The sequence below is a fragment of the Rhinopithecus bieti genome, unplaced genomic scaffold (genome assembly GCF_001698545.2).
Source record: "Rhinopithecus bieti isolate Rb0 unplaced genomic scaffold, ASM169854v2 scaffold_3062, whole genome shotgun sequence".
In the NCBI taxonomy this organism is placed as follows: Eukaryota; Metazoa; Chordata; class Mammalia; order Primates; family Cercopithecidae; genus Rhinopithecus; species Rhinopithecus bieti.
Window position 1 is genome coordinate 3330945 of NW_016804432.1, and position 15172 is coordinate 3346116.

A 15172-nucleotide genomic window follows, 5' to 3' on the forward strand; every position below is an offset into this window, starting at 1 on the left:
AATTTAGCAAAAATGACAGGATATATATTCTTAAAATATTTTAACGAACATAAAGGCTTAAAATAAGAAAATTTGAAACTTTAATAGGCTTAAGATAAAAAATCTAGTTATTAAGCTTCTATTTACATTTTCTTTTCACAGTACTTTTAAATAAATTTGCATGTTCCCAAATAATGGTTACTTTCTTCCTACTGTTTTTCCAGATTTAGATTTCTTTTTCCCTAAGACATTAAATAAATCAAACACCTAATCCATCGTAAACTTAAATCTTTTGCTTTTACATACTGTACAAAGTTCCCTTTTTTTGTTTCTAGGTCTTGCTAATTTGCTCTGAGAATAGTGAAGTAACGTAACGGTTAGCAGCATAAATTATATTTCAAAAGGTGCTCAATGAAAAACATAAGCTTTTGTAAGTAGAACTTTTGTAAGAAAGAATATGTACTTAATCTGTAAAAGAATTCTGAAATGTCAACTTGCTCTGGTATTAAAAAGCAAAGCAATACGCTAACTTATCCATGGCAAAATGGATAAATCTTTTAATTTACAGTTAGGATTATTTGTACTTGTACTTCTCCAAAAAACCTATTACTGTAATAATTGAATTCAAATGGTCATTTTCCACAAATGTTCATTAATGATCCAAAGTCATCAACAGTGATTTAATTGACCAACTGAAATGGAAAATCTTCTTTCATTAAAGTATTCAGTCTGTCATTCTAGAATGCATTCCTATTTATTAGGCTGTAGTGATACATCATAACATCTGCCTTTTGGAAACCTTAAATACCATTTCAAGCTCAACTAAAACCATCTTTTGTGTCCAGTTCTCTAAGAAACCATCAAATTGTCATCAAAATAATAAATACTGTGATAATCTCAGAAAGCAAATTATATGCTTGGCTTTCAGAAATAAAAAGGTATTGCTGGTATTAAGATGGGGGGAAATGAGGTTCAGCAGAAAAAAAACCTTAAATTCAAAATGAAAACTTTTGTTTGAGATAGTTCTAAAACCAGAAGCTAAGAGTAAATAAATCTCCCTACTCAAGTAGTCTCTACCACCTAAAAGATATTCTACCAGGACCTTCTATTATCTCCTAAGGGACCACCCATGACTCTGATTCAGCCTGTGTTTTCACTTGCAAATGGATTAGACTTTATGAAGTCTCTTCAACTCTAATATTCTATGATTTTAAGCACTTACTTAAAAAGTTAAAAATCAGTTTTTTCCAGATTTGCTCCACAGGATTAAAAAAAAAAAAACTACTCTGTGAATGGTAAAAGTGGCATTACTATATTATTATAAGCTGCCCACACTGAGGCTGAAGGCAGAGGGGTGATGAACAGTGAATGCCAGTCTCCACTGTTATCTGTAATATAGTTTCACTGAATGTATCCTGTGGTTATGGATGTAATTGTCCTGAAAAGACTGCAAACAACTGCTCCAACAAGATGGAGCACATTAGAACCTCAGCAGGATGCCCAACAGCTAGCTTGTCTGCCTGGTTTTACACCTCTAGTAATAATGCAATTCCACAAGGAACTGAACCATCGTCTGAGAAGCCACCCAACAGCCATTGCATATTTAATGAAGTCACTCACCAAGCGCTGGAAAACAGAAGGTGCTTGGAGTGCATCATTAGTTCTGTCAGAAGGATAATTTACACATCTATCTTGTCAAATTTTCTATGGTTTATACTTTTACAATAATCAATCTAATATACATTTGATTAGTGAAGTAGAAAGTAAAAAAAAAAAAAAAAAAAAAAGTGGCCAGTACAGCCAACAAAGCTGTGGCCTCATAAACACATTTGATAAAAGCATTTAACCCCTTCATGGCAGAGGTCTGGCACTTCTTCTGCCACTGATATTTGAAATGGGGTCAGAAACCTTGGTTTATGCAATTAAAGGTACTAGAAATCTTTGGCTTTAACAATTTAAGTCAACTGCTTCACAGGATACGTACACAGATAGAAAACACAAACAAAAATGTTCAATATGCCTTAACAACAAGACAATTATTGGAGTCTTCTTGAGATTCTGGAGAACCTTATGTAGCTAGCTCACATGGATCAATAAAACAACAACCACCACAGGCCCTAATCTTGAAGAAACACACTTCAAAGTACAAGATTTTTATTCCAGAGCTAAACATCACCACTAATAATGCCCTTTGTACAATTCTTAGTTGTACTGCTAGGCATTCAGAAATTAGCTGACTATACTGATCTATACCCATGTAACACACATGGGTATACAACTATACAGCAGTTCCTTATTAAGCACCTGTAAAACTCATTTTCAGAAAGGGAACAAATTATACTCTGTCCCTTATGTGGCATGCCATATTAAAGGAAGGGAAAATGAATGACTAAAGACAGCAAATAACAGGTGGCCTAAAACTATTTCAGTGTACCTTGTATGGGATAGTTATCTACTGAAAGGCATGTGTACACATACCACATAAAGCCTATTCTTCTTTTTTAGACCTGAATCATCTGATGTGGGGTATTCATAGCTACTGACCCAACATATTCCTTTGACTTCTGATGCTCTAGAAGTATAAATCTAGCCTGAGAGTCAACACCAGAGCTATAAAGAGCCAAGATCACCATCTCTGAAAACAAGTACCTTGCATTCCATAATTCTCTATTATTCTAAATATATGATTCCTTAAGTACTTAAGTATTTAGATGTATTTTATAAGACATAAAAAAGATGGGTCAAATACTGAATATTACAGAAAACTAGGCCAGGCACAGTGACTCATGCTTGTAGTCCCAACATTTTGGGAGGCTGAGGTGGGAGGACCATTTGAGCCCAGGAGTTCAAGACCAGCCTGGGTAACATAGTGAGATCCCATCTCTAAAAAAATAAAAATAAAAAAATAAAAAATAAGCTGGATGTGGCAGCATGCATCTGCAGTCTCAGCTACTCAGGAGATTGAGGCGCGAGAACTTGAGCCCAGAAGTTTGAGACTGCAGTGAGTCAAGATCATGCCACTGTATTCTAGCCCAGGTGACAGAGTGAGACCCCATAGTTCACACACACACACAAAGAAACAAAAAAGAAAAGAAAAGAAAGAAAACTAAGCGGGGTGGGGGAGGGAGTGTTCTGCTTAAATTAAGAATGGAGTTCACTTTTTTACAATTCAATTTCTAATAATATATATAGAGTCTGGATAAAACAAGTTGTGTGTGTTCTTCCACAACACATAGTACATTTTTAAAACTTTGCTTTTGGAACAGAGAATATGGAAGCTTTCAAGTATAGTTTTTCAAATTACAGGCTCACTATTCCCCTGGATGCTAAGAGATTCAAGAAAGAATGCAAGAAGTTGTGGTATGATCAACAGCATAAATGAATGAACAGGCATGTACTCAAGGTATGAGAGGTAAAATGATGTAAATGGAAAATGTGGACATGGAGGCCAATCTGGTCACCAAAAATTATCTGGAACTACTCTTTGAGGCTTAAGGGATTGAAGATTTAGCAGAAACTACCAAACAGTCCTAACCTATAAGGGATAAATCCAGCATCTGCTGGTCACAGAAGTCTCTAGTTAAATTTTAATTTTTTGAAACATACATTTGATTATAAGTCAAAAAGATTTATTATAGACTTATTAAAAAGAACAAATTATGAAATGGGCCATACATTTAGAAGATTATTGAAAGTGGAGCTCAGAAGTAGACTTCAGCCAAAGCAAAAAGCATCTGACCATTATAAGAACTATATTTTGAAAGTTCTAGTTTGAGTATCCTGGATATCTCTTTAGCACTATTCTATAGGTCAGATTTTAAGAAGAAAATCTAGACTTAGCTGCTTATATGAGTGATCTGAACACTGACTTTGTATTTCAAGATTTAATTTAATCTGACCAAACTACTGCTGGATTACGTAGTGGTGCTAGAGGGATACCCAACCTCTTCCCAGGATTAACTGTTTGCTAATCACATGAAACCAACTATAAAAAGTATTCTGTAACAATGTAATAATGTAATACAGGCATTCTCCGACTATCATATTATTTATAAGTTATAGACATAAAATTGTCAAAGAGAAAAAGTTCTCTTTAGAGATCCGAAGCTAAGTGATATTATTCAAGCCACCTATACTCACTCTCCTGGTGATACACCTGAGGCTAGAAGCTACTAAAGGTATAGCATGTGGTAAGAGACAGCAAACACAATGTCGTCCCTGGCCCTTTTGTCTTGGGCTTGGCCCCTGTAGTCACACAGGGGTGGGCAGTTGGTGAGGTGGGGAGCAGGGATCAGTACCTTCTTGCTACAGATTTCCTCTGTCAGCTCTCAAATCTGTTTAACCTGTGCTATAGCTGGAATATTAATAGTTTAATGTTGAGTTAAATTATGGATTAAGCTGGTTTCCACAGTATGTTCTTACACTCTAACTACAACATTGCTTCAATGGAAAAATAGTATAATCAACATATAAGTTTTGTTAGAAAAGGCCAAAGAAACTGAAAAAATTAAGAGGCAAAACAAATTTTCTATCTTATGGTAATCTGATAAAGATTTAATGTTGGAAAGGCTAAACTCATCTGGTAGCTATCAAAGGAATAAGACATTGACATTGATATAGTCAAGAACAGTTCTGTCGTAACAAGGATCCCTGTGCTGTCTGTTTACAGTCACACCCTCTCCAGCCTTAACTTTTGGAAATCACTAATTTTTTTTTTACTTTTAAGATTTTGTTGTTTCAAAAATGTTATAGAAGTAGAATCATGCAGTATGTAACCTTTTGGGATGGCTTTTATTCACTTAACATAATTCCCTGGAGAGTTATTCCAAGTTGTTGCATGTATTGATAGTTCATTCTTTTTCATTTATTGCTGAGTAGTATTCAATGGTATGGATGTACCACAGTATGTTTAGCCATTCACCAGCTGAAGGACATCTGGGCTGTTTCCGGTTTGGGTCCATTATGCTATTATGAATAAAGCTGCTTCGAATATTTATGTTTATGTTTTTATGTGAACGTAAGTTTTCACTTCTCTGGTACAAATGCTCAAATGTGCATTTGCTGGGTTAAGTGGTGATTACATGTTCGGTTTTATAAGAAACTGCCAAACTGTTTTCCAGAATGGCTGTACCACTTTACATTCCCCCGAGCAATGTATGAGTGATTCAGTTTCTCTGCATCATTGGCAGAATTTGATATTGTCACTATTTTTTTTTTTAATTTTAGCCATTCTGATAGGTGTGTAGTGATATCTCCTGTGGCTTCAACTTTCATTTCCCTAATAGCTAACAATGTTGAACATCTTTTCATGTGATTATGTGCCATCTGTATATCTTCTTCAGTGAAATTTTTCTTCATGTCTCTTGCCTTTTCTAATTAAAGTATTTGCTTTTTACTAATGAGCTCTGAGAATTATTTATACATAATAGATATGTCTTTTCTTGGATATAGGGTTTGCACATATTTTCTCCTACTCTATAACCTATCTTTTCATCCTAACAGAGTCCTTCACAGATAAATGTTTCTAATTCTGATAAAATCCAGTTTATCAATTTTTTATAAATTATACTTTTAGTGTCCAGTCTAAGAATTCTTTGCCCGGCTCTAGATCCTGAAGATATTCTATGCATTTTTCTAAAGGTTTTATAGTGTTGTTTTACTTTTAAGTTCATTATCCATTTTGAGTTAAATTTTTGTATAGGTATGAGATTTAGGTCAGAGTTCTTTTCTTCCCCCCAGTACTATTTGTTGAAAAAGCTATGCTTCCTCCACTAGATTGCTTTTGTACTTTTGTCAAACTCAGCTTGGCATGTTTGTGTGCTCTATTTCTGGGTTCTCTTTTCTGTTCCCCTGATCTATGTGTCCTCCTCCAATAATGCACAGTCTTGACTACTGTAACTATATAATAAGTCTTGAAATAAGGTAGATTGACTGTTCTCATTTTATTCATTTTCTCAGATTTGTTTTAGCTGTCTAGCTCCTTCTCCTTACCATATAAATTTTAGAATAACATTTTCTATATCTATTAAACATCTTGCTGAAATTTTGACAGAAAATGCACTAACTAGATAGATCAATTTGTAAACAACTGACAGCTTTACTACGTACAGTTTTCTACCAAACTATGAATACTGTATGTCTCTTCATTTATTTAGGTCTTCTTTGATTTGTTTCATCAAGATTCTGTAATTTTCAGAATACAAATTCTGTATATATTTTGCTAGATTTATGCCTATTTCATTTTCTTTGGAACAACTACAAGTGGTATTATATTTTAGATTTGGTTTCTATATGTTTATTGCTAGTATTTAGAAATGTAACTGATTTTTGTGTGTGATCTTGTATCTTGAAATCTTGCTGACTCTGTTTTTGTACATTCTTTGGGATTTTCTATACAGTCAATAATGGCACCTACAAATAGGGATAGTTATACTTCCTTCTTTCCAATCCATATGCCTTTTATTTCACACTACAAATTAACAAATGGCCCCAAACCTGATTTTTTTGCTTAGCTTCTTTGAGTAGTTTCCTTTTACTTTTAAAGTTTCTAATACTATTAGATTCTGGTAAGACTACGAAAAAAAGGTAACAGCAGCTGCCCTATAATTATAATAGGGAATAATTTTGGTTAGGTAAAAACATCAATATTTAAACTAGGACTGGTTATACTTAATCAAGGTTTTTAACTTCCTGACAAGGACTTAGGTATAATTTTAGCAAATGAACAACTTAAAAACTTAAGTCATAAATTGAAATTAAATACATGGCTGACATAAACTTTGCTATTTAAACTGACCAGCTCGTCAGTTACAAAAACAAGCACTATGAAGATTAAGTTAAGTAGGCTTTATATTTCCTATAGCCTCCAGTTCCAGACTACATCTGTTTTCTCTGATACACAAAACCAGAGTTAAAATAGCTCCATTTATCACAGCATGATTGTAGGCAGACAAACCAGCCTGTCTGTTTCCAGATAGTGAAAGCAACTGTTATTAATCACAATTACAGGCCAAACCCTTTAAGAGAAATTGCATCAATATTCTCCCAACCCCTGGCCCTTTTACTCTGGAACTCAAAAACGGTACTGAGAGTGTCATGACACTGCCTGAAGGTCAGTAAATAAAGACGCTACTATGAGTTCAACTTGAGTTTTAAGTTCAGGGTGCAAATCAAGAAAATCTTTTCTATACATAAAATAAGTGATCTCTCAAAAGCTCTAGTATTGAATAAGTTTAGCAAGGCAACTAAAACATTATTTAAAATTTATGTTGAAAAGGTTTCTGCTTTATGAAATTATAGTGAATAGCAGCAGGCATTTGAAATATACAAATTACATGATTACCTATAAACAGAAAAGCTATTATGAAAATAACATTCTTCGATAACAAATTTCATAGCCAATACTGTGAAGGACCCTTATTTTTCTTTCATGCTGATTGCAAGAAACTTTCCTATAGAGTGAGGTCAACTGTAGTTTATAAATGAAGTGTTAAAACTATTGTTGAATCATATCCCTTGAATGTATGGCTCTTTCTCAAATACACTCTAATCCTTTCTTTAATGGTTAAGGCAAGAGTGCCAACAGAGTGCCACCTGGTGCTGTTTATTGCTATTATTAAAAGCAAACAAACAAACACTCAAAACTATTGTTTTTTAAGCACCTACTAAATGTAAGGCATTTAGATGTTTTACATACATTATCATGTTAAGTCTTACAATAAACATATGAGACAGGTACCATTATTCCCATTTTGCAGGTGAGGAAAGTGTAAGTCAGAGAAATTATTTCCCTAAGGTCACACAGTTAAATGCAAAACCAGGAATCCAATATAGATTTGATTCCAGAGCCTACATTCTTTCCCCTCTGTTGTTCAGCTACTCAAATTTATATTGGTTTTAAAACAAAAGGTTTGAATGAAACCTTACATACTTAATGCATCTATGGAAGAACACTAAATGGTTGGTGGTATGGAGTTGCAGAAAAATGCACATTATTTTACCCTACTTCTCCAATGAATAACTCACTCTGCTAATATACTTTCCCAGAAATATTAGAGAATAAACTGAGCCTTTCTATGACTAAATATGACCCTCTATTCAATATTTAGGCCTAGTTACCAAATGTTAAGCTACATTAACTATGAGACTATTGCCTTTTTTCTTTTTCTTTTTTTAAGAGACAGGATCTTACTCTCTATCACCCATGCTGAGAGGAGTAGTGCGATGCCAGCTCACCGCAACCTTAACCTCCCAGGCTCAAGCCATCTTCCTTCCCCAGCTTCCCAAGTAGTTAGGACTATAGGCATGTGCCACCAGAGTGAGCTAGTTTTTTTTTTTCTTAGTTTTTGTAGTCTTGCTATGTTGCACAGACTGTCTCAAACTCCTGGGCTCAAGCAATCCTCCCGCCTGGGCCTCCCCAAGTGTTTGGAATGCAGGTGTGAGCCACAGCCAACTACTGCTATTCTAATATAAAAGAATAATATGCAGCTGGGCGTGGTGGCACATGCCTGTAATTCCAGCACTTTGGGAGGCCAAGGCAGGGGGATCACCTGAGGTCAGGAGTTCAAGACCAGCCTGGCCAACATGGTGAAACCCCGACTCTACTAAAAATACAAAAAATTAGCTGGGTGTGGTGGCGGGAGCCTGTAATCCCAGCTGCTGCTCAGGAGGCCGAGGCAGGAGAATAGCTTGAACCTGGGAGGCAGAGGTTGCAGTGAGCCGAGATCCAGCCATTGCACTCCAGCCTGGGCAACAAGAACAAAATGCCATCTCAAAAAAAAAAAAGAAAAGAAAAAAAGGATTAATATGCAAGATTCAGAGCTATTTGAGAATTTGCAAAACTGTTCAAATTCTGTGAGCATTTATTTGGGCATGCACTTATCCACTCATTTAACATATTCATTGAGCATCTATGATGGTGAACTATGTAGAGCAGCCATAGGGAGTGAGAAATACAGTGACAAACAAGATAAAGTCATTAACCTCAATGAATTTAATTCAAATGGGGAATACAGAAACTACACAAGAGGACAGGGAAGATCCCTCTAAGATGGTGACATTTTTATTAGAGACCTAAACAATGGTAGAAGGTGAGCCATGCAAATATCTGAAGGAGAGGACAAAAAACAAAAGAACATTAGAAAAAGAGGGAACAAACAGCAAAGGCCTTGAATGGGAAAAGGGACTAGCATGTCTGAGGAATAGCAAGAAGGCCAATGCTGCTAGAGGTACAGAGTAATCAAAGATGAGGACAGAGAGAGGGATATATAATGTATATCCTGGAAGGTCATGATAAGGAGTTTTCATTTTGTTCTGAATGTGAGAAGAAACCACTGATGTTTTTAACAGATTAATCAAGCAGCAAGAGAAATGAGAATACAGGAGCAGAGTGGAAGAAAGACTAGTTAGGAGGCTACTGCAGAAAATAGTGATTGGAACTAGGGTAGTGGTGTAGAGGTGATATCTTTTGGTATCTGGGAGTTATCAGCATATAGACGGTCTTCTAAATTATGAAACTGAGATAATCATCAAATAAATGAGTGAGCATAGAGAAATGAAGGTCTGAGGGCTGAGCCCTGGAAGACTCCAATATTTAGCAATTTAGAAGAGAAAAAACTAGAAAAGGTAAAGCATCTTCATTCTATCAGCATACCTAAAGTATGTTTTGTATTCAGACTTACCAAGTTTCTTTTTCTAAGCACTAGAGAAAACGAGGTAGTTTAGAGTCTGTTTCCATGCAGTCATATTTTGACCACATAGAAAATAAAAATACAAGAAATAGAATAGACCTAAAAGATTTCTATTTCAATGAGGCAAAACCTCTAAATAAATTAATATGCCACCAAACCTTGCTAGATTCAACTTCAAGCCAATAATTTCTAAAAATAAATTATTTCACCAAATTGGGAGTCTTCAATTAAAGAAGGCCTATAAACCTAGAACCTGAAAAATGCACATAACTTAAATGTAACATGATATGACCACCATTTGTTTTATTACCTGATACTGCTGACATGTTAGGAACCTACAATCAGGAAGTATAAAAGCAACGAGAAAGTAAATTTGACTTACGGAAAAAAACTGAGAAAACAATAAAAATATCTATGATGAGGAAATTAAAATTTTAATTCACTTCTGTTCATCTGTTTCATCTAAAGCAGGGCAAGTAATTAACTCAGACAATGTCAACATTAAAGAAACAGATTTTATATTTTAAAAGAAAAATAGTAATATATAATATTTATTTTCCTTTTATTGATTGATTGAGACAGAGACTTGCTCTATCACCCAGGCTGGAGTGCAATGATGTGATCATGGCTCACTGCAACCTCAACCTCTCAGGGTCAAGCAATCCTCCTACCTCAGCCTCCTGAGTAGCTGGGATTACAGGTACACGCTACCATGCCCAGCTAAGTTTTGTACTTTTTGTAGAGATGGGGTTTTGCCATGTTGCCCAAACTGGTCTCAAACTCCTGAGCTTAAGCAATCCACCCGCCTCAGCCTCCCAAAGTGCTGGGATTACAGGTGTAAGCCCCCGCACCCAGCCCATATACATTTAAAAAAATTAATTACATGTCTTTTCTCAAAGCCTGTCATTTTCAGTCTTTTTAGATTTTACTAATTCCAGACATTTTAGGCTTTTAATTAAGAGGATAAGGATACTGAGGCAGGAAGACCTGCATTCAAATTCAAATTCTGGCACTAACAATTATTACTGATTTTTGGGTCAGTTACTTTATATTCAGCACCTTAGCATCTTCACGTGAAAGAGAGGAATAATATCTATTCCACTGCATTAAGCAGAATTAAAGGAGGTTAAGTATGTAGAACACGTAGGCAAATATTTACAGCTTTATAAATGTTAGTTCTTTTCCTTTATTCTATCCCCTTTCTCTTCACTGTTTCAGCATCTATAGCATTTACATGTTTATTAAAGTCATCTTTTGAATGTTTTCCAAAGAAAAGGGCAGACTCTTACCTTAAAGTAGCAATAATATAATCCCATCAGTTTTCATCAGTAGCTTTTGAAATGGTATAATATTTTATTCTACTGGACTATAAGGCACTTCACCAGAAAAGTGCCATTCTTTGAAACCATATTGCCTAGTAGATGGGTAATACTTATAATATGGAAAATGGATTATACAACATTAAAAGGTATTAAGCATATTTTGTATAAAAAAATATGACAAGCACTTTGGGAGGCGGAGACGGGCGGATCATCTGAGGTCAGGAGTACAAGATCAGCCTGGCCAACATGGTAAAATCCCGTCTCTACTAAAAATATTTTTACATGGTGGCACATGCCTGTAATCCCAGCTACTAGGGAGGCTGAGGCATGAGAATCACTTGAACCCAGGAGGCAGTAGTTGCAGTGAGCCGAGATGGCACCACTGCACTCCAGCCTGGCCAATAAAGTGAGACTCGGTATCAAAAAAAAAAAAGAGAAGAAGCTATTTACATTATTTGCTTTGTGATCAATAATTGAATAAACATGATCTTATAAATTAACATTTTCTAACTATTTGTTAACTTTTATTTCTGTGAATTGATTATTATAATGGAGTATTGCCATAGCTCTCACAAATGAAATCCAGGTTTCAAATAGATTGGCACTAGAGTTGTTTAATTCTATTGTTTTAAATTTGTGCATATTTCCTTTTTTCTGTAATGACAGCTTTACGAATATATTATTTCAAGTATGTTTGCACAGACTCTGTTAGAGCCTACCAAGAAGCTCTCAGTGTGTGGGGTATATCTGAATAAGTAAAATCAGTTCTGCGAAATTACACTTTCTGCATCTTAAAAACAGACACTATTATTGGAGGCACTTGAATTTCCTCATAGACCTTAAAGAAGCAGAGTCACTGGGTGAGGAAAAAACTGTTGGTTTGGTTTTCCTCTATAATGCATGCAGTCATTTGGTCATTTCCAACTTCTAGAGATTTTCTGACACTGTATAAAGATTGAGTAAACTGAGAACATCATCTCACAATTAAGGAAACAGCTCATCTAATAACCAACTACCTAAAGACAATTAAGCCTCTAGTTCCTTGTCATATATATGATTCAGCTGCTCTCATGCTCTTGCAGAATCACTTCTCCCCCATCATTTACCATTATAAACACAGAAACCACATTTCTTCATTTTAAAAGAGAAAGTACACTGTTGGCTGCTGACACACACCAAAGGGCAAATTTGTTGGCTACGGTGGGAAAAGTTTAATTTTTCTTCAAATAAGTAATTATGGCTAAATCATTTTGCTTCCTCTCTCCCATGTAATCAATTTAGACAAAGAACAAATGAATAATTCATGATATATTTATATATATTTTAAAGTTCCTTGCATATTAACACAGTGTCATTTTGAAACAGAATAAAACTATTTAAAATAATGTATATAGCTTTCTGAAAATTTTACAGGAAGATGCTAAAATCTAAGTATCTTTAAGTAACTCCTCACTCAAATTTCCAAAATTAGGTTTGGACTTTTAGAGTAATTGGAAGCTTTTAATTCCACTTGAGAGGTTTCTAATATTCATTTCCCTCCCTTTTCATTTTTGTTATGCTAGCATTCATGAGAACCATCATCAAACGAAAGGATAATAAATAGAAAAAGTAGAGAAGAGCATATTATCTTCAATGCTATTGGCTAAGTTAAAATTTATTTGTGGGGCTAAGAGAAAAGTATAGCAAAAGATTAAATTGACACAATGATGTTGGGAGCTGTCTATTTTTTTCATCAACATGAGCCATCTTTTCCAGACCTAGCTGTAAGAATATTATATGGACACACACCTTCCATAGTCCACTCCTTTTCCAACAGAATTCTTTCATTCATTCTGCATCGATGTATGGAGGGCTGACTGGGGCTAAGCACTCTTCTAGGTGCTACCACATAGCAACAAACAAAACAAAAATTCCTGTCCTCATGGATTCTCACTTTTCAGTAGGAAGAGAAAATTTTAAAAAGTACAAATATATAGCATATTAGATAATAATAAGTGCTATGAATGAAAGTTAAACAGGAAAAAAAAAAAAAAGGATATAAGGAGTCCAGAGCAGTTGAATTTTTAAATTAGGTGGTTATTCTCATTGTGTTTCCTAAAAGCTATTTAAAACTCTACAAATTTCTGTTTTCCTAGGCATCAAATTATATTGAGGGATATATTAAGAACAAATTTCTATTCTACAGAACAAGTGGATAACTTCAAAAATTACCATTTTAATAACAGAATGGCCACTGTTTAAGTTTTAAAGGGTTGCCTCATTATTTTCATAAGCATGCTAGTAACAAAGATAGACATATTGGTAATAATTTTTGTTGGTGACGTGATACATTCTGACAACACTTGATACTTACCAAAATGACCACCAAGTAATAACAAGACAGCATTAAAACCTTGAAAAAAGATTTTTCTCATATCCTGTCTTGATTAATTTGCTGAGCTTTGGGCAGGCAGAACAAACAGCTCTTCAATATATTGTATAATTGATGATCAGCTACATTCCAATAGTGGCTGAAAAACATTTATGTAGGTTTTCTTCCCCATCATCCTTTAAAAACATTTGCTCTAATGGTCAAGTACCTCCCAGGCAAGCTGCACTATTCTCTGATTACATGAGGTCCCTGAGACCTCAGAAGGTTGGCTGGGCTCCATTTCTATGCAGGCTTGTCAAAGTAAGCTTCTCATGGCTACTATCGCAACCTAACTACCTACCTCAGTAACAGCTATTTCAAAGACATAGAAACTTTAAAGAAATCTCAAGTACTCTCATATTATTCATATCATGTCTCTCCCTAGCATTTTACTGAACTAAATATTTTTTAAAGTAAGAATATTAGAAATTCTACTCCCAAAAAAGAATACCTCCATGGTGATGTGACAGGCTCCCTCCATTAGCAAGGATTTCTTCTCTAGCAGCTGCCTGTATTTGGAAACAACACAACAAATTGTTGCTACTTAGATTTCATTTTGCAGTGAAAGAAAAAGACCCCACTCCCAAAGGAGGCACGTTTCCTGGGTTAAATAATAAACTAGAAGCCTAACTTTCCTCTCTTTTGGTCAAATGTGTTTAAAAAGCAATTAAATAAGTAGCCTAGCTTTGTAAGTTTTTTTCTAGTGAATAGTCACAATGTCTATAAAGATCACTTTGAGATTCTAGGAAAAAAAGACAAAATGACCATTCAGCACACTAAGTTGTTAATACTACTAATAAATGCAAAGTTGTAAATGTACAAGTCAGTTTCTACTTAGTAATGAACATCTCATTATACCAACAAAGTGACTAACATTTACTGACTGCTTCCTATAAGTGTACCAGAAAAGTTCCAAGTAATTTGCCTGCAGTATCTCATTTATTTTCAGTATAGCTTTATGAAATAACTACAATTACTCCAATTTCACAGCTAAAATAAGGCTTAGATAGGTTAAATTATTTGCCTAATATCATATAGTGGGCATCAGAATTATAATAAAGCTATTAGAGTCTTTATTAAACCTATTAGAAATCAACCACAAATGCCTTTATGGAGAACACTTCTTAGGTCAGTGACTTGGGATAAATTACTTGTCAGTCTTATGGATACCTAAGAGTGAAAAGAAAAACCTCGTTTTATCCTAATATGTAACATCCTAACCAAGCTCTTTATAGAGCACACAGGTAAGAAAAGATAAACACTTGTAACAAAATACAGAATGACTAAAGAGCAGTGTAAAAAAGGATGACAGAAACCAGAATTGCCTTCAGTTCCTAATGATTCGTTAATATATAAATGGCTACGAGGTAAAATACCTGTAGTACCTTGGGCCTCTCAGAATTACTCAGGTGTGTATGTATAAACCATCAGGAATTAGGCCAGGGTAGGAGAGGGCCAAGGTGGGACAGATGGACCACATCCTACTGCAAAGTAATCTATAAGAACCCTCAGCTGGGTATGGTGGCTCATGCCTGTAATCCCAGCACTTTGGGAGGCCAAGGTGGGTGGATCACTTGAGGTCAGGAGTTCGAGACCAGCCTGGCCAACATGGTGAAACCCCGTCTCTACTAAAAATACAAAAAATTAGCCCAGCATGGTGGTGCATGCACGCCTGCAAGTAATCCCAGCTACTCGGGAGGCTGAGACAGGAGAATCGCTTGAACCCGGGAGGCAGAGGTTGCAGTAAGCTGAGATCATGCCACTGCACTCCA

The 15172-nt window shown here is 35.3% G+C and overlaps 1 protein-coding gene across 1 annotated transcript in view; it reads right to left on the minus strand.

Moving 5' to 3' along the window:
* The window catches only part of AGPS (alkylglycerone phosphate synthase), a 160781-nt gene that overhangs the window by 6145 nt on the left and 139464 nt on the right, over nucleotides 1–15172 (minus strand). Inside the window, 1 exon segment of the mRNA XM_017868293.1 lies at nucleotides 13852–13909. Within this exon segment, the coding sequence (XP_017723782.1) occupies nucleotides 13852–13909 (58 nt within the window).